Here is a 23,927-nt window from a genome sequence, read left to right on the forward strand (position 1 = left end):
CTCTTGAGAGAGGTGACTGATTATTATTTCAGAATGTATTAATCAGGACCAGCAGGGTCTGAGGGCCTAATTCACTGAGCCTTTTTTTTTTTCCCCCATGGAGACCCAATTGTGGAGGGGGGGTGGAGTGGGAAATGCTTATTAAAGCAGCCCTGAATGTGACTGGTGGAGAGACAGTCTTGTTCTCAAAAGCTTCTCCCCTGTTCTGTTTCCAGTAACCTCCTGCCCCGGCCTATTTTTAGAAGTCTGCTTTTGCTTTCTTGCCCCCTCTTTCAGAAGCAGAGTAAATTGGAGTTGGGAAGAGCACCCGGCCTGGTGTGCTTTCCTCCTGCATGCCTTGCTTGGTTGCTATCAATAATATAAATACTGAAGGAATTGAGGGTTAGAGGTGTACAGAGGTCAGTATGGACAAACTGGGGGAAAGAAAAAAAAAGGTATTGAATAAAAAGAACAAACCGAAGCTAGTATGTATGAAGCCACCCGAGAGATTGCTTTGTGCTTCTCAAATATCCGGCAGCAGAAACTGTGGTAGGCACATTGACGGGATGCTTTATGGTTTAAGTTGATCTCCCTTCAAGAATCAGCTTTCACTGTTCCTATTTTAAAGCTGAACCTTGCTGAATTCATTTTGGAATGTTATTCTTGTAGCTGGGATTCAAAGAACAGAGCGGCTTCTTGGAACCTTCCGGTTCTGAGGTCTCAGACATTTTCTAGGAGGGAAAGTCTCCAGCTCTGTAGATGAGTCATTTTAGGAATACAGTTGGTACTGCAGTACCAGTTTGATTATTTTCAGAAAAGAAATAATGTAAGCAGCAAGCTGTGTTTACAAGAATGCTTTTTGTTAAATAGCTACTCCTTGACATCTGGTTTTTGAGGGAGGTCAGGGGAAGATGTTGCTTATAAATCTTTAAATGCTCCCTTTAGGTTTTAAAGGAGTCTTTTTATATCGCTGCCAACTCTCACTGGACAACTTGACAAGGGCAGAGGGTTTGGAAACGGACTGTCCTGGTAATGCTTGCTGCAAATCTTTCAAAATGTTGGCTGTGTGGCGAAAAGGATCAATTCCCCTCTGCACTTTCATAGGCTTGTTTCCCAGTGTCTTGAGCTCACAGGAACTTTTTTTTTTTTTCTCCTTGCCTATATAGTTTAGCACATTTTAAACCTTTTACATGATTACTTCTGTTTCCATTTTTTTTAATGGAGTATATTGTAAAATGATCTTGGGGTATATCAGAATTTTTCCTGCATGCCAACAAGGGCCCTGATTTTGATGGTCTGGGAAACTTAAGGGCAGACTGGATGGACAGTTGGTCCTTTTCTGCCATCATTTCTATGGTTCTTTGTTTACCACTAGCACTTTCATGTCTTCTGTGACCCATAGTTGAGTGGTTCCCAACTTACAGGTAGAGAAGCATTGTGATGAATAATAGTCTGAACAACAAGAAAGCATGGTACTCTCCCGAATTAAAAACACTTAAATGTGCCCTAAGAAACACAGGAAAAAAAATGACAAGACCCCCTCCCCCAGCCTACTATCCACCTACAAAGCGTCTCTACACAATTACAGAACTACAATTCTTAATACCAAACGCGATTTTTACTCCAAAAAAATCCACGATTTCCAATTCAACGCCAAAGCCCTCTTCCCCTACATAACTGACCTAACCACCACACCTCCCCCCCCCCCCCCTCCCCAATATCCGACAAGGACTCCAAAGACAAATGCACTGAACTTGCCCACTACTTCAATAACAAAATCTCAAAACTATTAGCAAATGTTCCCGCACACAACTCAAAGAAAACTGTCCTACTAAAAAACCCAACCGCCCTACTAGACTCTTGAGACCATCTCCCCAACAGAAATTGATTCCATCCAAATAAAATAAATCCTGCTTCACACTCAGCTGATGTCATCCCTATAAAATCCCTTAAAGCTATACCTAACATACTAGCCAAACCCCTATCTGAAATCTAACAGCTCCCTCACACACAGAAATGTCCCTGATGCCATAAAACAAGCCATAGTTAAACCCATCCGTAAAAAACCTAACCTGAACCCCACAGAACCAGCAAATGTCAGGCCAATATCCATTCTCCCCTTCTTAGCTAAACTCCTTGAAAGTAGTAAACCTCCAACTCACCGAATGCCTAGAGAAATACAACATTCTAAAGCCATCACAATTTGGCTTCCGCAAATTCGTTAGCACTGAAACCCTATTAATCTCCCTAACTGACACTCTCCTAAAAGGATTAGACCTTGGCCAATCCTACATTCTAGTAATGCTAGACATCTCAGCAGCCTTAGACACCATCAGTCATGAAATTCTCATAGACTTACTGAAATTGGCATAACAGGTACTGCCCCTACACTGGTTCAAATCATATCTACAAAACAGACTTTACGAGGTCAAAATAGGAAACAGTGAATCTGCACCTATCAAACTTAACCCGAGGAGTGCCCCAAGGTTCCTCACTATCTTCTACACTTTTCAACATCTACATGCTGCCCATATGCAATCTCCTATCCAACCTAGGTCTTACACATTTCATATACGCCGATGACATCCAAATTCTAATCCCTCCTACAATGGGAAACTCACCTCACCGCCATCAATTACTGAACCAACTAATGCTAGCCCTTAATTCCTCCAAAACCAAACTCCTAATATCCCATGACCCAAAAGTAAAATCCCTCTCCGAAATCAACTCCCCACATCGCACAAGATGTAAGAGACCTAGGCGTCATCTTGGACAGTGAACTCAATCTAAAAAAAAAATTCATAAACACAATGAGACTGCTATTTCAGACTACATGTGCTAAAAAAATTAAGACCCCCTTCATCTTAATGACTTCCGAACCATTCTCAGGCAATCTCCAAAACAGACTACTGCAACACCGTTCTACTTGGTCTCCCTGCCTCAACCCTCAAACCCCTCCAAATGCTTCAAAATGCCACCGCCGGAGTCCTCGGTAACACACGAAGAAATGAACACATCACGCCCATCCTAAAAGACCTCCACTGCATCCCCATCCACAACAGAATCCTCTTTAAGAGCCTTACACAAGACCCTTCACAACCAAAACAGGCACTGGCTCAACGTCTCCCTCCATTTCCAAACCCCCAAAAGACCTACCAGATCCGCATATAACGCAACCATGCACATACCTTCACCTAAACTAACCCATCAAAATTCCACTAGGGATAGAGCACTATCTCTCACCGGCCCCTCCCTCTGGAACTCTGCCCCCTGATCTAAGACTAGAACCCAGCTCACAATTTCCAAAAAAAAAAAAAAAAGCCCCTTAAAACCTGGTTATTCAAACAGGCCTTTTCATACTTCACCCCACCAGATCCAACCACCATTAGATAATACTCCTGTGCAAAGTTTCCTCTCCCCCGTTTCACACATCTTTCGACACCTTATATATAAAAATACCAAGTTAAAATTGTTACTGCGCCCTCACCGATGCCTCACCATTCTGTGTCTTTCCCGTACAATGTTGAGATGTAATTTTTCCATTTCCTTTTCCTTCCTCTGTGTTTTATGCTATCAGTTCCTTGTAAACCGATGTGATGTGCAAACCAATGTCGGTATAAAAAAAAAAGCCATAAATAACACAACGGGAACACAGCTATGCAAGTGGCTTGCATAGCTGTGTTCCCGTTGCTTTCCACATCATTCTTATAATCATGGTGATGGGCTTTTGGCATTTTATTTTGGAAGCGGCTTAAAGCCTTTTTTTTTTTTCTCAGCCTGGCTACCATTCCTAAGCCCCAGGAGAGCAGAGCAGGAACACCTGAGCCAAAAGGCTGCCTTTTCAGAGGTAGCAATAGTCATGACTGAAATAAAAGTTCTCCAGTTCAGCTGACGGTTCTGATCGCAGTATGGCAAGTGCCTTCTACACGGAGCTGTCCTCAACGCTGCCGGGTGCATTCGGAGTCCTGATCCCTGCAGCATCCTTTCATAGTTGACCTGGACCTGTTCTTGCAAACGAGCTTTCTGCTCCCATCAGTTGGGCACGGTTCCTGAGAGATTTCAAGGAACCTGTTTTTATTTCCGAGTCTGGGGTTTGAGCAGTGTCTGTGTTGCCAGCCTAACTCTCTCTCTCTGGCTTCATGCAGTGGTGGCTGCATTTCCAGTTGTCCAAGGCTTTGGGTGCACTGTGATCATCTGTCTGCCTTTAAACATGAGCATTACTATTTCGGTCCTGTCGGGTTTTCTAACAGTACTGGCTCAACGGGTCTGTCCAGTTACTGCAGGGATCTGTCTCGGCTGCCAGTCCGAGAGCAGGATTGCTACCAAGGCCTATCTGTATGGGTTTTGCTTTTTTTTTTTTTGTTGTTTTTTTTGTCGTCTTCATTTTGTATGAGACAGATGAGCATACAAGATAATCTAGCTTAATTCCACCCAAGGCTCCTCCCCTCACATGTATAAATTTAATAATCTAAGTAGTTTCCAGTACCAGGTCAGACACTGTCTAGCAGGGGGGAGGACATAGTTGGCTAGGTGAGCCAGTGCATTTCTTTTAGGATTTGCTATATTTGCTGCCTGCAAGACCTATCCAGCTGCTTGTTAATTCTGTCCTTGCAGCCTGTCAGACAGACCCAGCTGTGGAGATGGGTTTTTTTTTTTTTTTTTGCTGGGATTTCTAACGTTTCCTGTTGCTCACTTTGCCATTCATTCTGGCACCCAAACACTTGTCTTTGAATTGTCGGCAGACAGCACCGTTACACGTTTCATCGGGGAAGTGGGGGATGTTATAAAACGTTAGCTTGGCGTTGCTGTATTATCTGAGATCCTGAGAATTTGCGGGGTTGAATTGCAAAATGACTGAATTCTGATCTTCTGCCTCAAGTTTCGGCCACACTGAATTGTGATGGTGTTAGGAGAAACGGCTTTACTGTATCAGGTCACCTCTTATTACCCATTATAATGTGCCAGTAACTTACACTGACTGAAGTTCATTTTGGTTTCACTTTTCAAGCGGATCTGGGAACAGGTCGAAACCAAAATGGAGTTGATTTCAAGCAAAGGGAGCAGCACCTCGAAAAAAAAAAAAAATTGTCTGGGGAATCTTTGATAGCGATAGTAAGAATTCGGTTTTCAATAACGACTGAAAAGAATTGATATCTGAAATCTGTAGAGGACTGATTTCCACTCTTTTTTTTTTAATTTTTTTTTTTTCGGTTAGGTTGGCTTGATTTCGGTCTGTGGGTGTTTTTTTTTTTTTTTTTTTGGGCAGATACCAGGAACCCTTTTTTTTTTTTTTAAATGCTCATTGTCATCTTTTTTCCCCCTCGCCAGCCATGGTTAGGATAGCGAAACTCCAGCATGGCCGTGTCTGTGTCCTCCCCGGCTCAGGCTGGTGTGTGCAGCACGTGAGGAGACTGCCGAGCGCGCGCGCTGTCTGTCTGCCGTAACTCCGCCCTGCGGCGGCCTCCCCCTGCCCCTGTCTGCCCGAGCCGCACAGAGCTGTCTAAGAAGCAGCCAGGCATGTCTGGGGCGGCTGCGGTTAACACAAGGACAAGGCGATTGTCTCCCGCGCGGCGTTTCTCGGTTACCTTTAACCTCTCATGGCTGGGAGAAAACAAAAGGAAACGGGTGAATGGTCTAAAAAGACGCTCATCCTTTTCAGTCGTGCAGCAAAACTTGGTCACAAAGGGCCTTGCATTTTAATGAAAGATATTTAAATGAGGTAATGGAACTGCTGAATGGAGCCCTTCAGAATGCTTCTTGACATGGGGGCTCATGGAGGCAGAGGCTTGCACATCTCTCTTTGAGCGGATTAAAGACCTCTGTCTGTTTAGGCCTAAAATCAATTACCAATGACAGGCTGAGACTTGGGAATGGTTCCATGTGCACGCACACACACACATATCTTTCACGCTGGATGGGAACAATGATCACCTACCAATCGTCTCCAGCTTTCCAGCAAATATTATTCCTGCCCTCTGCAGAAAGTGTGTTACGTTTCCAAACCAGCTTCAGGTTTGTCTGCAGTCTGCTGCAGGTACGGTGCCGGCTCCTCTGTTGGAAGAGTCTTGCATCTGGATGACTTATTAAAATCATCAAAGCATTACGATTATGGATGGCCTTAAGAAGGTTAATGCTTATTTTGTATAATTAAGGGGGGGGGGGGGGGGGAGAATCAAACCACTTTCTCCAAAATAGCTACTGCAGAGCAAAATAGGCATCAGGACAGTTTCATTTTGTATGTTCCTAGTGGCACTTAACTGCCAGCTGTTAGAATGTGATTTGGCATTAAAAAAAACAAACAAAAAAACCCTGAGTCGGCAGAAATTCACCCCTTTCCCCAATACAGTAGCAAACAGCAACACACATTTTCCTTTAGAGATTTCATTTGCATGCAAATTGCAGCATCTGCAGGGTTTTGGAACACAACTTTTTGGAATGGTGGCTTCTGCTCTTGAAAGACATGCTGGCAGCATCACAGAGGACAGACTCTGGGGGTTGTATTTATTTGTAATCCCATTTAGAGGTGGCCCAGCTTCTGCGTCGCTGCTCTTGCACAGACGCGACCATGCTATCAGGGGGAGGGGGATTCCTGCAGGACCCGCTCTGCCCCAGACAGGGTGAGGGGCCACCGCCTCTGCAGCCTCTTACTGAGTCTGCGCTTCCGCTGCAGCACCCGGCGTCGCTGTCTGGCTTCCTCGTCCTGACTAATCCCCATTATCGTTTGCACAGAACTGTAGTTGGCAAATTCACGTGGTGCCCCGGGCAGCAAAAGCCTTTCCGTGTATGCAGGGCCGCCATCAGGGCAGTATTCTTGGGCCTGCAGTATGGGGCCCCAGGATCTACTGCCACATATGGGGGCCCGCAGCCGCCAGGCGGCAGGTGCGCTTGGGGGATGTATTAGTTCATGGCAAAGAGGCCCACTGAGGCTCTCTCCGACAGTCTGTCGCCCAGGGGCCTACTGAAACCTGGAGCCGGCCCTGGGTGCGGGCCCCAGAGAAGGGAGAGAATCAATGCTATGCGTGTCTTTTAGACACACATAGCATTGATTTACAGAGCACCGCAGACAGAGACTCGTCCGCGCGCTCTGTCCTGCCAGCGTTCACTGTCTGATGCGGCTGTGACGTCACCGCCGCGTCAGACAGTATGCGCCGGCAAAGCGCGCGGGCCGTCGCTGTCTGCTTGCTAGCTGGAGGCCGAGGAGCCGCGGAGTCCCCGGAGCGCAAAGGGTAAGTAACAAGTTTGTTTTGCCGGTGCATTATCTATTTATTACTGGGGGGACATTTTGGCTGTATGGGGCCTCAAAATTCCTGATGGCGGCCCTGCATATGTGTGTGTGTATATATATGTGTGTGTATATATATGTGTGTGTATATAATTTATTTTTTTTTTAAATGGGTACATTTCGATTGCAAGACTCGAAATTCGCTTACATTGTTTTACAGTGCTGCTTGTGGCAGCCGGTAATTACCAATATTCAGCATTTACATGCGGAGTCCAATGGCTGGGATTTAGAGAGCGCTGTTGCAGACGGTGCTCTAGACCGTGAAGAACCGAGGCAGACAACCGAGGAGTTGATGCAAAACGACAAAGTCAAGAGAATGTAGACTAATGATCTTCAGGTTTAATAAGCTGGAGACTGGATGTCGGTGAGCCTGCAGCAGAGGAACGGATGGGCATGTGGAGAGTGTTTCTAGTTACTGAGGATAAATTGTGAGAAAGATGGAGCTGTAGGGAACAAGGGTGCGGAGGTGCAGCTGCCGCATCTTTAGGCAGTATATAGGCAAGCGGTGCAGAGTGACTGGGCCCACCAGACAAGTATATATTTTTTTGGCACTGAGCCTTCATTCACAACTACCAGGGATTTCTTTTCTTTTCCTCCCATTTTATATCCCCTCCCAACTTTCGGTCAGTCCAGTCATTGCAATGATGAGGCCTGTGCACCAAGGTTCCCTCTAACTCTGCAATTATGGGCCCTAAATCTGATCACTAGAACTCAGCCTTTAGGCAATGACCATGACCCATGATGAGAACCAGGACCTTCTGCATGGCAGTGCACAGCACTTAACAGACTGAGCCACCAGGCTAGCCCCCAGCCACCAGATCAGCTGCTTGTTCTCTGTTGCAAATTGACTACTGTTTTTATTTCTAAAGCGCTACTAAATGCACACAGTTCTGAAGATTTAACAAGAAAGTTGTTGCAATGCATCCTACATTGCAGCGTCCATAGAAATGGAAGGAGGCTTGACAGTTTGTTCCTCCAAGAAAATGTATGATGAGGTGAGCCCCAAGTTAGTTGAGAGAGCCAGACTCTAGTCATTGGTAGGACAGGCACCAATGGGAATTAAGTGTGTGAATGGGAATGGGAACTGATTGGGCAATATCCAAAGATTGGTATTTTTGCCGGGTATCTAAAGCAATTCTCCCCAGTATGTACTTTAAAAATGTTTCCAGTTTCCTATGGTAAGGTGTCTTACTGTGTATATGACATTTAAATCACATTTTTGGGACAAAATCCCTTTCTCTCATGAGTGGCTGCTTGCAGGGGATCCACACTTTTGGGGTAGATTTTTATAAATGTGCGCACACGCGTACTCTTGTTCGCACACCAGGCGGGAACAAGAGTACGCGGGATTTCAATAGATACGCGCGTATCCATTAAAATCCAGGGTCGGTGCGCGCAAGGCTGCCCAAAATTGGCAGCTGGTGCACGCCGCGCAGCCTGCCTCCGTTCCCTCCGGCTTCCCACCCCCCCCCTCCCCCAACCTTTGTTGAACAAGTTACCCCTGCTCCAAGCAGGAGTAACTGCTTGGAGCAGGGTCCGGTCCAGGGGCTGGTCTGGAGGCCGCGGCCACACCCCCAGGAAACCCCCGGGACTTGCGCGCGCCGCCGAGCCTACTCGGGCCAGGTTTTCGGGGGGCACGTGCAATACGCACGTGCCCCTTTGAAAATCTGGCCCATTCTGTTGCTGGAAGTTCTTTTAAATATCTTTAAATCAGATTTTTGTTTCTGATCAGCTTACCTTCCTGTGCTATAATGGAAGCAGTGAACCTGCTGGCAAAAGGACTGTAGGGCCTTCCCCAGCAGAGAACATCAGCCGCACACAACATTGCTGGATGTTCCTATCCTCTATTGCATGAGCAGCCAAACCTGATCCTCTAACCACAAATGGTCCTGGTTTTAAGGATATCCACACAAATATGCATGAGAGATTTGCATGCTCTGTCTCCATTGTCTGCAAAACTCATGCATATTCATTATGGATATCCTGAAACCAAACCGGTTTTGCAACATTTGAAGATCGGAGCTGGCTATGCCTGCAGTAGAAGATTAAGAGTTCCATCTTTCTCCTTTCTCTCAGATCACCGTCTTAGGCTTTGAGATGTAAACGTCTGGCATTTCCCTAGATATTTTTGGTTTAATGTTTAGTGCGTTTCTAACTTCCTTCTTACAGAGCTTAAATACAAGTGCAATGAAGCTTTTCTCTCCTACACAGTAATGCATATTTTTTCCAGTAGTTCAAGGATGTTTTTTTTTCTTTGCAGCGGAATTGGAGTTTGTGCAGATAATCATAATTGTAGTGGTGATGATGGTGATGGTGGTGGTGATCACATGTCTGCTAAACCACTACAAGCTTTCTGCACGATCCTTCATCCACAGACACAGCCAAGGACGAAGGAGAGAGAACTTGTCTCCTGTAAGTAATTGCTCTCCGTCTCTGCCTTGCTTGTCAGCAGACAAGATGCCTGTAAAATGTTAAGGGTAAAACCATTTTTGGTTTCAAAACATTTGCCAGTTTAGAGTACCATGGCTCTATGCCCTTCAGTAATCAGTTCTGTCCAGTGCAGTTTTCTCTTGGGTGCTCAGTCAGAAGGCCCTAGGAGAATTTAAATTAAATAAGATAGGCTGAATCATTTGCACACTGCATCTCTATGCTGAATTATTTCATAGGGTTGGGAGTGAGGCAACACAGGGGCTGGTCCTGTTGCCTGGTAAAATATTTTTAAATAAAATAGAGCTTGCCTCAACATGGCCTTGTCAAAGCTTGTGCTTCTCTTAAGGGTCTAGCGAAAGACCAGACCAGCTGTTGTGATACTTTTCCCAGGCATGTCTGCAGTTACCACAAAGAAAAGGAGCTTTCTGATTTTTGAATTGGCTGTGTAGATCAAAGGCTAGAATTCTTACAATTATGGATGTAGATCTTATGTTTCATAAGCCTTTTTCTCATAAAAAAAAACAAAACCAAAATCCAGCAAAACAGTGGTAATATAGTAGAATTCTAGTTAAATGGCTTTATTATGACCAAGGAATGAGAGTAACAGAGGAAGACTTTACCAACTGTGCAGAAGTAGATAACAAGGATGACTCATCCCACGGGCCTTTTCATGAAGTTTTTAGTGGGGATAGTTTTTAATCTAGGCATCTGAAGACACTTGATAACTGGGTATACCATATGTAATATGCATGCCCTCCAGAGCGGGGCTGGAATTTTGGTAGATGCTAAATGATTCTGTTTGAGGCTCTGAGGTGCTAGAGGGTTGGAGGCAATATTTAGGTATTTTTTTATTGCATATTTTTTATTCATTCCTAGCTTTTTTTTTTTTTCTTTCTCCCATTTAACATCCATACCAATGCATTTTAGGGGTTTTACTCAAAGTCCTGTAATCTCTGTTGTGTTGATTGTGTATAATTGTACATGTTTGCTCTTTTACCTGTTGTATTTCCTTTGGAGCATCTTAACAATCATACGGGCAAGTTTATAGACTGAATGAGATGTATAGGGAGCAGTCAGACTACATCACCTCAAACATAACTAGGTGAATCAGAATGTTAAATGTGAAGTATGAAGCAGTCGTGACTCATATTCAGATGGCAGCTTTTCTTTCAATTTCAGGAAGGAAGTCTGTGGCCTTCAGAAAGCACAGTATCGGGAAATGGAATGACAGAGGTAAGAATTCAGCGATCTTAAATTTTGGAGCAAATACCAATATTCACTGTATTAAGAGTTTTTTCTCACTAATATCTGCATGATGCACTGGCAGATACCAGCTGTACACACTGTGGGAAATATCTATATTTTGTTATGATGCAGTTATGAAGTACCTTTGTTTGCATTAGTAATTAGACATCTGAATAAACATGATGGTGTTTAAGTGGTTTTTCGCTGTAAAAGTCAGCTATGCTAACTGGCAATTATTTTGTATAATACAGGAACCCTCTTTATTATAGCAGGATGTTTTCTGTCATTAAAATAATATGGCAGTAAATGGGCTTGTTTACTCCATACACAATAATAGGGTTCCACCTTACATGCTCCATATTCCTTGTTTGTTTGGTCTGGCACAGGTCACATTAAACCACAACTAACTCTTGCCTGTTTCCAGCAGCACATGTATATCCCAAGGCCGACAGACAGACTTGCAGTTCCGTCATTCTTGCAGAGGGATCGTTTCAGCCGTTTTCAGCCAACCTACCCCTACGTACAGCATGAGATCGATCTTCCACCCACCATCTCGTTATCAGATGGCGAGGAGCCTCCCCCGTACCAAGGGCCTTGCACACTCCAACTCCGGGATCCAGAACAGCAAATGGAATTAAACCGTGAGTCCGTTCGGGCCCCTCCCAACAGGACTATATATGACAGCGACTTAATAGACAACTCCATGTACGGGGGGCCTTGCCCACCTAGCAGCCACTCTGGCATCAGCGCCACCTGCTACGGCAGTAACGGCAGGATGGAAGGACCCCCGCCGACGTACAGCGAGGTCATAGGTCATTACCCCGGATCTACGTTCTACCAGCACCAGCAGACCAGCGGGACGCCTTCCATACTGGAGGGCTCCAGACTTCATTCACAAATTCATGGCCTAGAGAGCACAATTGCACGGAGCAAAGAGAGAGAGAAACAAAAAGGGCATCCCTTGTAGAATAATCAGAAAATGAGCAAAAGTAAAACTCAACACGCTGCACTTCTTCTAACTAAAAAATTTTAGAGAGCTGGGGGGAAGTTGAGGGGAAAACATCCTCTTCCAACGCTCTCTGTATAAATATTTACGTGTTATGTCTGGTCTGAATGCACAAGCCAAGAAGCTTGCAAGGTGTTTCTGTTGAGCTATGTCTTGAAGTGAAAAATCATTTATGCCATAGTCTTTGTTTCTAGTTGAGCTGTGTGTGAATGCTTTTTATTTCTTTATATTTTGTTTGATTTCACTTAACTTTGAAAGAAATATTTGCACAAAATGTTTTGTTTAAAAAAAAAATCTGCAATATATGAATATATATATATATATATATAATAAGAGAATGTATGTGTGAGGGCAGGAGTATTTTTGTATTAGAAAAAGCTTATAAAACTTTCGTTTTTCTGAACTAGAAGCGAAATATGGCAATTTTGAGTGCCAACTCAAAAAGCGAGTACTACATTGTTAAAAAAAAAAAAAAAAAAAAAAAAAAAAGAAAAAAAAAGCAGGGGCTCTAGAGTTATTTATATAAATGTCGAAATTTTGCACTATTTTTTATTATAAATGTCCGTGCTTGTCTACCACAACCTGCAAAGGATAAATGTAAAACAGAAAAAGAGTGGCTGAATTTTGGAGAGAGGGGTAAAAAGAACAGCAATGGGAAAGTGTGTGGTATAACGCTGTATTTTTATGCAAATTTTTAATGGCCACAGCCCCCCCCCTCCCCACACACCACCTGATTCACTCTGAATACTCAGCTATAACTGCTCTACATTCCCTCCCAACTGATTAGGAGGAAAAAATGGTCAGCCACCCCTAAAAAAGAGTGGCTGCCTTTTTGGCCTTAGCATTGCTGTTATACCCGCCTGTAACAAACTAAGGCCCAGATCTGCTGAGCATCTTTCCTATAGCCCCTTTAGCACTTCCTGGCACTAAATCAAGATGTTTCTTGGATAGGAAATGTCCTTTTACCTGAAGCTGGACTGCTAATGTCAAATGCTGCACAAGAATTACTGTATCATTTCTTTGCTTTCCCATGGGCTGGGGGTGTCCTGTGAAAATAGTTAAAAAAAAAAATAAATCTGAGAGCTGCTGTGCACAGTTTGAGGAGAGAATGAAGTTTGTGTGGTGGCTGTGGAAGAGTTGCTGTGGTAAGGGGAGGGATAAATCGGAGGTGGATGCAGTAGGCTGTGTGTCTCTGCCTTTTGTGTTCTGTTTTTTTTAAAATGTTCCATTGAAAACCTGAATTTGGAGAGCCTCTAGCTGTACAAATGTGTGTGGTGTGTGTCTAAACAAATTCCAAAACCGGAGTTATTGAAAGTGAGTGCGGGTATACTGTGACATAGCTGCAGCCTTGGACCATTTAAAAAAAAAAAAAAAAACCTACCCTGCTTCAACTGCCTACTACTTGCCCAAAAAGATCAAATATTTTTGAGCTAGTAAGTTGTAATAAGTGGGATCATTAAAAATCACTGTTCAAAAAAAAATAAATTATTATTTTTGCCCTCAAAAGCCACCTGTGTGCATGCAGTATAACAGTGTGCCACCCCCTGTACCTTGGAGACATGGCTTCAGCGTGCCCTGTGGCATTCCAGTAGCTGGGCTTGCAGGTAATTTCCCCCATCCTAATCCAGATGCCTGAAAGGCCCACCTCGTATCCTCTCTTCTAAACCCGAGAGGTGGGAGTATCACACGGTGTTAGTCAGTCGGCCTGCTTGCCGCTGCAGAGCCACTAAGATTCCTTCAGCATAATCAGCTTCCTTATGCCTGTGTGTCTCTCCTTTCTTAATTTTGCAGCCGTCTCCTTCCCCCGAGTCGAGGCTCCAGCTTGTTTCTGTTGTTGCCTTGGCGCTGTGTGTGGTTTTTGTGTAGCATTGTGGTGAAATCAGCACAGTCGTGCCTTTTTAGTTCTCGCAGCCAGGCCCCACTATAGTGAGTTTTAGAGAAAAAAAAAAAAAAGAGGTTTAAATCCTAATATTGTGTGGGGAAATTTTAAATAAAAATTACAAACTCCATTAGATGCTAATAACCTTTCTCCTTTTAGCTGCCAACTAACATAAGTGGGGGTGGGAATAGTAAATAAAATCCTTGAAGGGGGGAGAGGTAGTGGCTCCTTGTCCCACTCTCCTTCTCCTTCTAGGTTAATCACGGTGCATTTGGTTGGTAACCTGAGTCTGAGGATCCCATGTACCTCTCTCTTCTGCAGCACCACCTCTTCCCATCCCCCCCCCAAAAGTAAATCACTTTGTGTACCTCCATTTCATAAGCGTTTGTCCTGCAACACTAATGTTTACATTGTGTAGGTGTTTGATGACTTGTGTTAAGCTTGTGGCATGTGTGTGTGTTTTTAGGTGGGGTGGGGGGCTTTGATACTTTTGGGCAGATGTTACTGTACATGTGCTTAAGCTTCTCTGTCGCTGCAAGCTATTTCTCCATATTTTATAAGCAGATAGTTAATGGTGGGGAAGCTGCCAGCATAGAGGTTATGGCTTCTGCCAGATGCTAACTAGTAACATTAATCGACAGAGAATGGCAATAAGTATTGATTTTAAGCAACTTTTTTCTATTACTTGAAGAAAAGCCCAAATGAGAGAGAGAGAGTTTTAAAGTTGTAACAGGTTGAACTGCTATTTATATACCTTAAAAGGTGATGAACAACGCATGACTTGAAGTTTGACTGTTTTTACCTATTTGCCTAGAAGTAATCCTGTACCTTCACAGAGTCTGACTCAGCTAGCTTATCCACAGCTGCTTGGGACCTTTATAGCTTTATAAGTCACTTAACATCAAAATCCGTACGTTTATTTGAACAGCAAAGCTAAACTCAACTTTCCACATAAAGGTACAATGGTGAATTCGTAGAGGTTTCTTTAAAAAAAAATAAATAAATAATCTATCTTTCTTTTACATCATGTATGTATTTAGTGCCTTATTAAAGAAACAGTAACCCTCCCAGGGTCACGCCTCTTGTCATCTACAAGCTTTATTCAGTTTCCCAGTGACACTATTAAAAAGGAGTACTGTTTCTTTAAGGAAAAAAAAAAAACAAAACCCTTTTCACCCACTAGTCCCAATTTGATGTGACTAGCCTTGTAAGGTGCTCCCTTTTTTTGTTTGTTTTTGTAAGGTGCTGTGTATAACTTGAATACATCTCAATGCACAGTATCCCACTCCGGTAGGTGAGAGAGCAACCAAAGAGAAACTGAAAAAAAAAAAAATAGATGTCTATGTACTGCCCTATTGAGCCAAACTGTGTACATAATGTTCTGTTCTGTGGTTAAATTAGTTTGCTTATAAAAGTGAGTAACTTCACCTGAGCATGCATCCAGTACAGAGAGCGGTATAGTAAATGCAAACATGGCAGTAGGGACTGCAGCTTGCTAAAGCAATGGCTACCTTTACCTATTACCGCAGCAGATGAGGACTTCTTATCCTGCCCAGTTTGTCAGCTGGCACTGCCACCCCCCCCCCCCCCCCCGTCTTGTAGCTGCTCTGGCGTTTTTAAAGCACCATTTGGGTGTCGGCTGGCATGCCCGAAGCTTACCGCCTGCTTTTTGTGCTTAGTGTGTAAACTGGAAACTTCACTTGTACAAATAGCAGGACCCTCTCCTTTGTGCCAAATCTCTCCTGTGTTAAAGTCATATGCCCCTCCCCCCCTGGCAGCAGATGGGGCTAGAGGCTACTCTTTCTGCTCAGTATGCCCAGGTCGGTCAACAAGGAAACCACTTCAGCAGCTCCAGCCTCCAGGGGGTCCAGCACACGCCAACAGGAAGGAAGGGGAAAAAGCACGCGCGCGGTCTCTGCGAGTGTCTTCTGAAACGGGACAACTGTAAAAAGGCTCTGAAATTCTTTCAGTAAGGGGTGACCTCGCAACCCCGGCCTGGTAACACGGCCGGCCGTGCTTCCCTGGATTCCTGAAGGAGAGCAGAGTTGGTAGCTTCCTTCTCGTGCCGCTTTAGGACGGGTGAATGAGATCCACGGTCTCCAGAGTCACTTTCCAACCAAGGAACACCCCCCCAATGAGAAGCGCAAGCTTGTAGAACAGCTTAACACAAGATAAAAAACAAAGGGCCTTGCTTAGGGATTACGTCTTGGCGTGTGCAAAAGTCTGCTTAATAGACATCTGGCCTTCCTTGTGCACAATTTTGTAACCATGTACCTTTTACGTCAGAATTAGTTTCTACATCTCTGGGGGCAGGGAGTCCCACAGACAAAAGTTATGGAAGTAAATAATTCTGCAAAACCAAGCAGGTGGAGGCTTTTGCTTGATTCTTAGCTCTCTGGGGGCAAAAGTCCTACAATGTTTCCTGACAGCTGTTTCGCTGGCCTATTTTTGCTGTAGATCATTCTCTTTTTCGAAGCTGCAAGAAAGTACATCTGTTTTTGTTTTTTTTACAGATTTTGATTCAGAATTGTACGACTTGACTTTTTTGCCCAAATATACTCCTGCTCTACCAATAAAATTTAGTACTACGTGCCCCAGGAACATCTGGGGTTAAAAAGAAAAGTGTGTAAGTCCTGTCTCCACCTCTGGCACACCTTTCCCCCCTGCAAGTAAAAGGGTGCATATCAGTCGTGCCGTTTTCCAAAGATCCCTACCGAGGGATAAAGCACGGCTTTACCTGGAGAAGCACTGTAGAGTGCACGGTAAACTGAGCACTTTCAGCCAGACCGTTATCGCTGGGTTGCATACAGCAGCATTGATATCCCATTGTTAATAGCTAAATCCAAAAGCTGCTTCTTCATAAAACTGTTCACCATCTGAAACATGAACCCTAGTAACACAGGAGATGACAGGGAAGAAACCCCCCACCCTGAGCAATCAGCCCGTCCAGCTCGCCCAGTTATTTCGGTCCAAGCTGCTAAGGATATGTCGCAGCTGCTAGCTGTAGAGGGTGGGCCCTTGTAAGATCCCGGTCTCCTTATCCAGGATCGCATCCTGTCCTCTTTCTCCTTAGTACTCCACTCGCGTAGGGGATGCACTGTGCTCTTCTGCCCATCTAGTTCACAACCTGGCCCCCCCTGTCTTCTCATGTAAAAGCTGATCACAGCTTTATCTGGCCTATCTTTGCAGGAAGCATGATAGGGAGGAGGGGTTAAACTATGCAATCAAAGGATTGGAAGTAATGCATCTGTTTGCTCAGGGTCATTGGATGAAATCATTTTTTTTTTCTTTAGCATAAGCATTCAGAGCTTTTAAGTCTGTAATTTCCAATGCACCACAAGCATGAATTACTCACAGTGGCCTCAGCCCTAAATAATAATTGTATCCAATCCCAATGCTAGATTGCAAAGCTCATGAAGCAGCTGTCGCGTCTAGAATCTCGACCCATGGCATTCCTCCTTTGTTCAGAAGAGATGAGGAGTCTGCATTTGTTTGCTGTCTCTTTATTTTTGAAAGCAGTTCAATATGAAGACCTTGCTTAGTAACCCTTGGTCCATTCTGCCTGTTTGCTAGAAGTTTGGCAAGAATTAGTGCCTGCTTGAGTGGGATTTGAGTTTTTTGTGTTTTATGGTTCGGGCACTGCTGGTGCCAGGGTCCTAGGGAAAGTGAGTTGAGTGCAGGTAAAGCCTTGGACAGTGGTGGATTCTGGTCGGCCTAGGTGTGAACACTTTGTAGACCTGTGTTTCTTTCTCAGCTCTTCCTTCCATAGGGCGGAAAGATCAGCTTTACTAATCTAGTGCATCATTTCTGTCCGTGTTTCAAAAAACTATTTCAGTGGGAAGTCAAGAGAATGGCTTGCTTTCCAGTGGGTGGGGGGCCTGTCCCCCTTGTGCGAGTGTGAATTTCAGAACAATGAATTGCACTATCTGCTGCAGCTATGTAAGAAAATAAAAAGCCCAATCTTTTTATTAAGTGATTTACATGAAATGACTGAAACCAGATGTGTGGCGTAAACAATCCTGAACTGAATGGATCTGTATTCTCTGTGAATTGTATATCTGGGCACCTCCCCTCCCCCCTTTTGTGTTGTCTGGGAACTGAGCTTCAACTCTTGCTGTACTATATTGCTGATAACGGACAGTACTAAAGCCCTTATTTACCTGCCTTATAGTCACATTTCCTTGTATAACTCTTTTTTTTTCTTAAAACTTCCAGCTGCATTGCTTAAGCTTTTGGAGTTCATTGTGGTCAGTCTTGTGGCCGGAGTTCTGTTTTAAGTGAAGCATTGTAAACTATTCACAATACATGCAGTGCAGGACTTCAGCTCTAGTTTGCAGTTTTAAGCCGAACTATGTACTCTTACCAAGTTACAAAACTGTTGTAAATGCTTACTTGTCAAAGTAACCAGTAGTGGCAATTCTTGTCAAACGGAAAGCTGCAGTACTTGTACAATAAATTTTACAATACTTGGGAATGTTGCCTTTACTTTTGCTTTGTTCTCCAAATTGAAAGTGGACACCATCAAATTATATTTAAAAAAATAAAAATCCATGTCCCAAAGTGTAATGTATCTTTAGCTACAGTACTGTTTTGAATTCAATATTACTCTCTTTTGGCTCAGTTCGCCGGCCAAATACTATAATACACTATGATGGTATAAAAACAAAACACCCAGCCTCATAGTGTATTTGCATGCATGCTTTCTGCAAGCAAGTACTGTTTTAATCTATTTATGGCTATCTCTATTTAATCTATATATACCCGAGACGGTGTTGCAGCTTTAATTCCAGAAGAAGCATTCCTGTTGATTGCATTATTGCACCGATATGTCCGAACACCTGTGATCCTGCCTTTTTTTATTTTGTTTTTTGTGGAGAGCACTGAATCTCTGGTTGCACCTGAGTTTTTTGTGCTGCGGGGGGCGGGGGCTGGCTGGCAATGAAGATTCCTTGCAAAACCATTTAGTTGGACTTTTTAAAGTCCTAAGCACAGATACTTGTTCAGTTTTCTTTTCCTCTCTCTGAAGCTGTGGTCAGTTTGCAGAGATCACATTAAACTTATGACTGAAACAAAACCAAAGGCTTGTAACGTGTTTTTTGTGTTGGGGGTGAGGGGAGAAGGGTTTCCTGTTTAAAAAAAAAAGAAAAAGCAGATTTGCACAAGGTCTGTTCTTTCCACCAGTTCACTCAAACTAAATCCCTCTCCCAACTGGGCCAGAGGGAGTGAGTAAGCAGGGAGAAAGGGGGGTGACATCAGGCCTGGGTCTCCACTGCCAACGTTTTACAGGCCTCGGGATCTGCGCCTATGGCAGCAAGCGGAGCAGTTCGGCGCACACGGCCAGGCCCGACGACTCCTTGCGTGGCTTTCCGTGGTAATGAGGATGGAATCCCCCAGGCCGGTCCGTGCACCATGGCTACAGGAGGACCCGCTCTGGATGAGGCTGTGGAGCCCACAGTGGGACTTAGGCAGGGCTCCTAAGAAGGGAGAATTTTGGGCAGGTGTGAGCTCGGGAAGAGGGAAGATGACACCCATTGCCTACGAGTGTGCCCAATTTAAACCCAGCCCTAGGTGATGCACAGAAACACAGGGTGATATTTACCAGGTTTTATAAATGGGTGATTCAAAATTGCCATGTAGTTCTGTGTTTTGAAAACATCTTTGCATACAAAATGTTTCCCTTGACAGCTCACGAGCTTGTGTGTGTATTCCCTCCAAAAAAAAAAATGCAAACAAACCATATAGCAAAACCTATTCCTCATCTCCAGCAATGCACCTGCCCCTCCCTGTGCCTTCAGTCTCTGCAGCTGCCTGTGCTTATAAAAGAGCCTGTTAGATTCAGGCTGACACAGATCTGGGCACAGCCAGTGGAAAGACAAGCCACTTCCTTCCTGGAGCTGCAGTGGGTGGCACTGGCACTGCGACAGATAAACATGGCTGGTTTGTTGTTATTGTCTCATTTGTTTCCGCGTGTTGCAGAATTTAAAAAAAAAAAAAAGGGCAAAGCCAAAAAAAGAATGCCATTGGCATGACAATTGCTAGTGCCACAAAAGAACAATGCCTAAGATTCAGTAATGTATTGGAACGAAGGCTGAAAAGAAATGGAAGGCGTTCTGTCCAGTGCACACATTAAATGTGCAGATATTCATGGAGAGAGAGAGAGTTTTGCCTGGCTAGTTCTGGCTTGTTGCATTACATGCTGCCAACAATGTTACCTATCAGAAAGCTTTTGTGTTTCAAGGGCTATTATTACATTTTCAAGGTCCCAGATGTTTTGTGCGATATTTTTATCAGATGTTATGGGTAGGCTAACACAGCTGAACTGTGCTTCAACTGCCACAATAATAGTATGCAGTGATGGGGTCCAGGCGAACACAGAAACGATGGCAGAAAAGGACCAAATGCTCCATCCAGACTGCCCAGCAAGCCCACGGTAGCATCTGCCAGGTCGTGCAAGTTTCCCCCCATGCTTAACAGATTCTCAGTCCGTAAAAGCCGGGCCCTCTTTGGTTGCTGTTTGAATCCGGTTCCCCGTTATGTTTGGTGCAACTCACCATTGCTCTCTGCTTTGACAGCAAAGGGGTTATCGGGCTTATTGATGTTGGCTCTAGCATGAGCTCTCTTGTTGGAAATGCCATTGCTTGTGCCATCAAGCAGTGGCTGCGGCCTAAGTCGGGGCTGGAGATGGGCGTTTTATTTCATGAGACCATGCTTGAAACTTGAAGCCTGCATCATGCATTCTTATGATAAAGAATACACCCTAGGGCCTACACCGGAAGGCTGTGGGATTGGGTAAGGTAGCGGGGCCCTTGTGCTCCAGATTCTCATGTAAAATGGCTTTCAAGAAGGGTGTGTTTTGTTTTGGGTTGTGTTTTTTTTTGGTTTGTTTTTTTAAGGAAAGCAGGTACTGAGAAATCCCAAATGCCCAAGCTTGCTAAAGTGAGTCATGCCCCCCCGCCCCCCCACCCTGTGCGAGGAGTAGACGTGTGCGAGCATCGTAGACATTTCCCCATTCCCAGCCTCCACAAGGGGCACACAACAGCTTGGCTGGATTTTGACTGGTGAACAGGATTCAGAAAACTCCACAAAAAGAGCAAATGTTTCCTGCTTTGAAGCCTGCAGGCTCTGAGCTCTTTCCCCCCCCCCCCCCCCCCCTCTTCATCTTTGAAGTCCTAATCTATGATGTAAGTTGGAAAGTCCTGCGGAAACCTGCAGGTCCCTGACAAAGGACCCCGCTCAGAGGCAGTGTCCGTGGGCCTCGTTCCTCACGTGTGGCTAAAGAAAGAGGAAACCTGGTTTTTGGTTTTTTTTTTTCCTTCTGCTACCCAGCTGCAGCCTCCTAGGAGACAAAAGATTGATCCGTTTAAGCGAATAATGCTTTGTCTTTTACCCTTCTGAAGATGTAACCTCACAAGCTGATTCCGCAGGAGGGATGTGCTTTTGTTGAAAGACATTTCAACAATTCCCCATTTCATTTTTAAAAGAAAGCAAACAAAATTTTGTTTTTGTTAAAAAAAAAAAAAAAAAAAAAAAAAAAAGCACCCTCTGCTGCTCAAATTTCAATTTTTAAAAATAAAACAAAGTGCTGTTGTGCATTTTCCCCAGCCCTGGCTTACCCGCAAGCATAAGCGTCTTCATGGCACAGGAGCGACCGCCAGATGCTCCATTCGTCAAGGCGCTGGTGGGTCCTGAGTTGCCATTTTCTTGTACGGAGCTTTTATCTCCTTACAGGGGTAACTGCGCTACAAACTGCCGGTGGTCTTGGGCCTCTACCAGCGCCATTTTGAATAGAACCCCGGCAGTGCAGGAGCATCTGGGGCTCACTTTTGCCCCACGAAGACACTTCTGATTGGGGATGATGGGGGGAAGCTGCTGGCACTTTTGTTTTTTCCAATTCTGAAAAATAAACGATGAAATGGGTTAAAAAAAAAACCCAAAAAACCACCATCTTTGAAATGATTGTGGAGTTTGCGGGCGATACTAAGATCTGCAACATCAGGGACACACGGGCAGGAGTGGCGAGAATGAGATGGGATTTAAGAAAGCTTGAATGGTGGTCAAAGAGATGGCAGCTGGGACTGAATGCCAAGAAGTGCAGAGTCCTGCATCTGGGATGTGCTAATCCAAAAGAGCTGCATGTGATGGGGGGGTGAAGAGCTGATGTGCACGGAGCAAGAGAGAGACTTTGGGGTGAGAGTGTCTGTGATCTGAAGACAGCGAAGCAGTGTGATAAAGTAATAGCTAACGCTAGAAGAATGCTGGGCTGCATAGAAAGAGGAAAAACCAGTAAGAAAAAAGGAGGTGATAATCCCCTGGTACAGGTCCTTGGTGAGGCCTCACCTGGAGCACTGGGTTCAGTTCTGGAGACTGTGTCTCCAAAGGGACAGAGAGAAGGGTGACCAAAATAGTGGGGGGTCTCCATCAAATGACTTATGAGGAGAGGTTGCAGGACCTAAATATGTATACTCGAGAGGAGAGGAGGTGCAGGGGAGATAGGATACAGACCTCCAGATACCTGAAAGGTTTAATAATGCACAATCAATGCCAAACCTTTTCTGTTGGAAAGGAATCAGTAGAACTAGGGTTCATGAAATGAAACTGCAGGGAGGACGACTGAGAACCAATGTCAGGAGATTTTTCTTCATGGAGAGGGTGGTGGATGCCTGGAATGTCCTTCCAGAGGAGGTGGTGAAGACAAAAACTGTAAAAGATTTCAAAGGGGCATGGGATAAACCCTGTGGATCCCTGAAGGCTAAAGGATGGGAATGAAGAAAAGAGTGCATAGGGGTAACTTGCTGGTGTGGTGGTTACTACCCTTAATAATAAGCTTCATGCTGTTGATGAAACTCACACATTGCTCTCTGCTTCAACAGCAAGAGGTGACGGGGAATTGGATTCAGACAGCAACCTGACTTTGATGGTCTGGGAAACTGAGAAGTATGGGGGTGACTTGTATGGCACAGCAGATGCTACCCTAAGCTTGCTGGGCAGACTGGATGCACCGTTTGATCCCTTTCCTGCCACCATTTTCTGTGTTTCTATGAAAAACAAAAAACTTTGCCCATGCCCTACTCCTCATTAACAAACTCGGGCCGTTCCAAATCCCTTGGCCAGTCCCTATTTCATATCCCCGGCTCCTGTGTGCCCCCAGCACCTTTGTCCACAAAAAACATCGCCAGGCGTATGCAAAGCTTTCCGAAGGGCCTGTGCCTCAGCCCGGTGCTGCCTTCGTGTCAGCTGCTGCCTGTCCCGCCCAGCAGCGTCTGGCAGGCTGGCACGTAGGTGAGCTTGTGTCTGCAGGGGCTTATTTGTCAGAGTCTGAGCTTCTGGTGAGCCAGCAGCTTTCTTAGGCTGGAGAGACGGTAATAAACCTATAAAAGTGAGCTCTCCAAGGTGTGATCTCACACAGTCTGACTGTCTGCTCAGGGCTGTCTGTGTCATTTGGAGCCACTCCTGGGTTCAGTCATTTTCTGTCTGGCAAATGACACACAGCAGGTCACTGATAAATAATAAATAGCACAGTTCTTTTTTTTTTTTTTTTATAACGTCTTTTATTCAGACACAATAATAACACAGTTCAATAGAATCGCTGAGGCTTGCCATCCAAGTATCCGAGCTCCAAAATAACACAATATCACTAACATTCATTAAAAAATAAAATAAAATGTTTGTTTTTCCTGGACTAAAAGCTGACAAAAAATAAAACAGAATGAGCTGGGAACATGTCTAATCGGTGCCATTCATTCCCACAGTAACGTTATTTTTATCTTGGGAGGAATTACAAAAAGCTATGTCCGTATGTTTTCTGTAATTAAGATTTCAAAACGTGAAGTGATGCTAGTGAGCATTTCATGTGTGCCCCTTGCAAACGAGGTACATTGCAATAGAAAGATGAGCTTCCCTGTGGACAGACAGCTCTCCCACCGACGGTGCTGGAGCAAGAGGTAGGCCGCCTGCACAGGGAGGAGAAGGGTGGCCTGGATTTTGGAAAGTATTTCCCAGGAAGGCACTGGGAGGTGATTTGCTGCAGTACTGACAACATTTCATCATTCAAAATAATATGGCCACAACCTCTGCCGTGCTTTTGCTGCGTCAAATAAATAGGACTC

At 44.5% G+C, this 23,927-nt stretch overlaps 1 protein-coding gene across 2 annotated transcripts in view; it reads left to right on the forward strand.

Annotated features, from left to right (window-relative positions):
* Positions 1–18,366, forward strand: part of PMEPA1 (prostate transmembrane protein, androgen induced 1) — a 71,860-nt gene extending 53,494 nt beyond the window's left edge. The window contains exons 2-4 of one of the 2 annotated variants that reach the window (XM_029611601.1): positions 9,522–9,673; positions 10,871–10,924; positions 11,361–18,366. In XM_029611601.1, coding sequence (XP_029467461.1) covers positions 9,522–9,673; positions 10,871–10,924; positions 11,361–11,903 — 749 coding nt within the window. In that variant the 3' untranslated portion in view covers positions 11,904–18,366. The remainder of the gene's footprint in view (positions 1–9,521; positions 9,674–10,870; positions 10,925–11,360) is intronic. The other variant, XM_029611602.1, reaches the window with a different exon arrangement.
* Positions 18,367–23,927: the final 5,561 nt, after the last annotated feature.

Source organism: Rhinatrema bivittatum, chromosome 8 (genome assembly GCF_901001135.1).
Source record: "Rhinatrema bivittatum chromosome 8, aRhiBiv1.1, whole genome shotgun sequence".
NCBI classification, from domain to species: Eukaryota; Metazoa; Chordata; class Amphibia; order Gymnophiona; family Rhinatrematidae; genus Rhinatrema; species Rhinatrema bivittatum.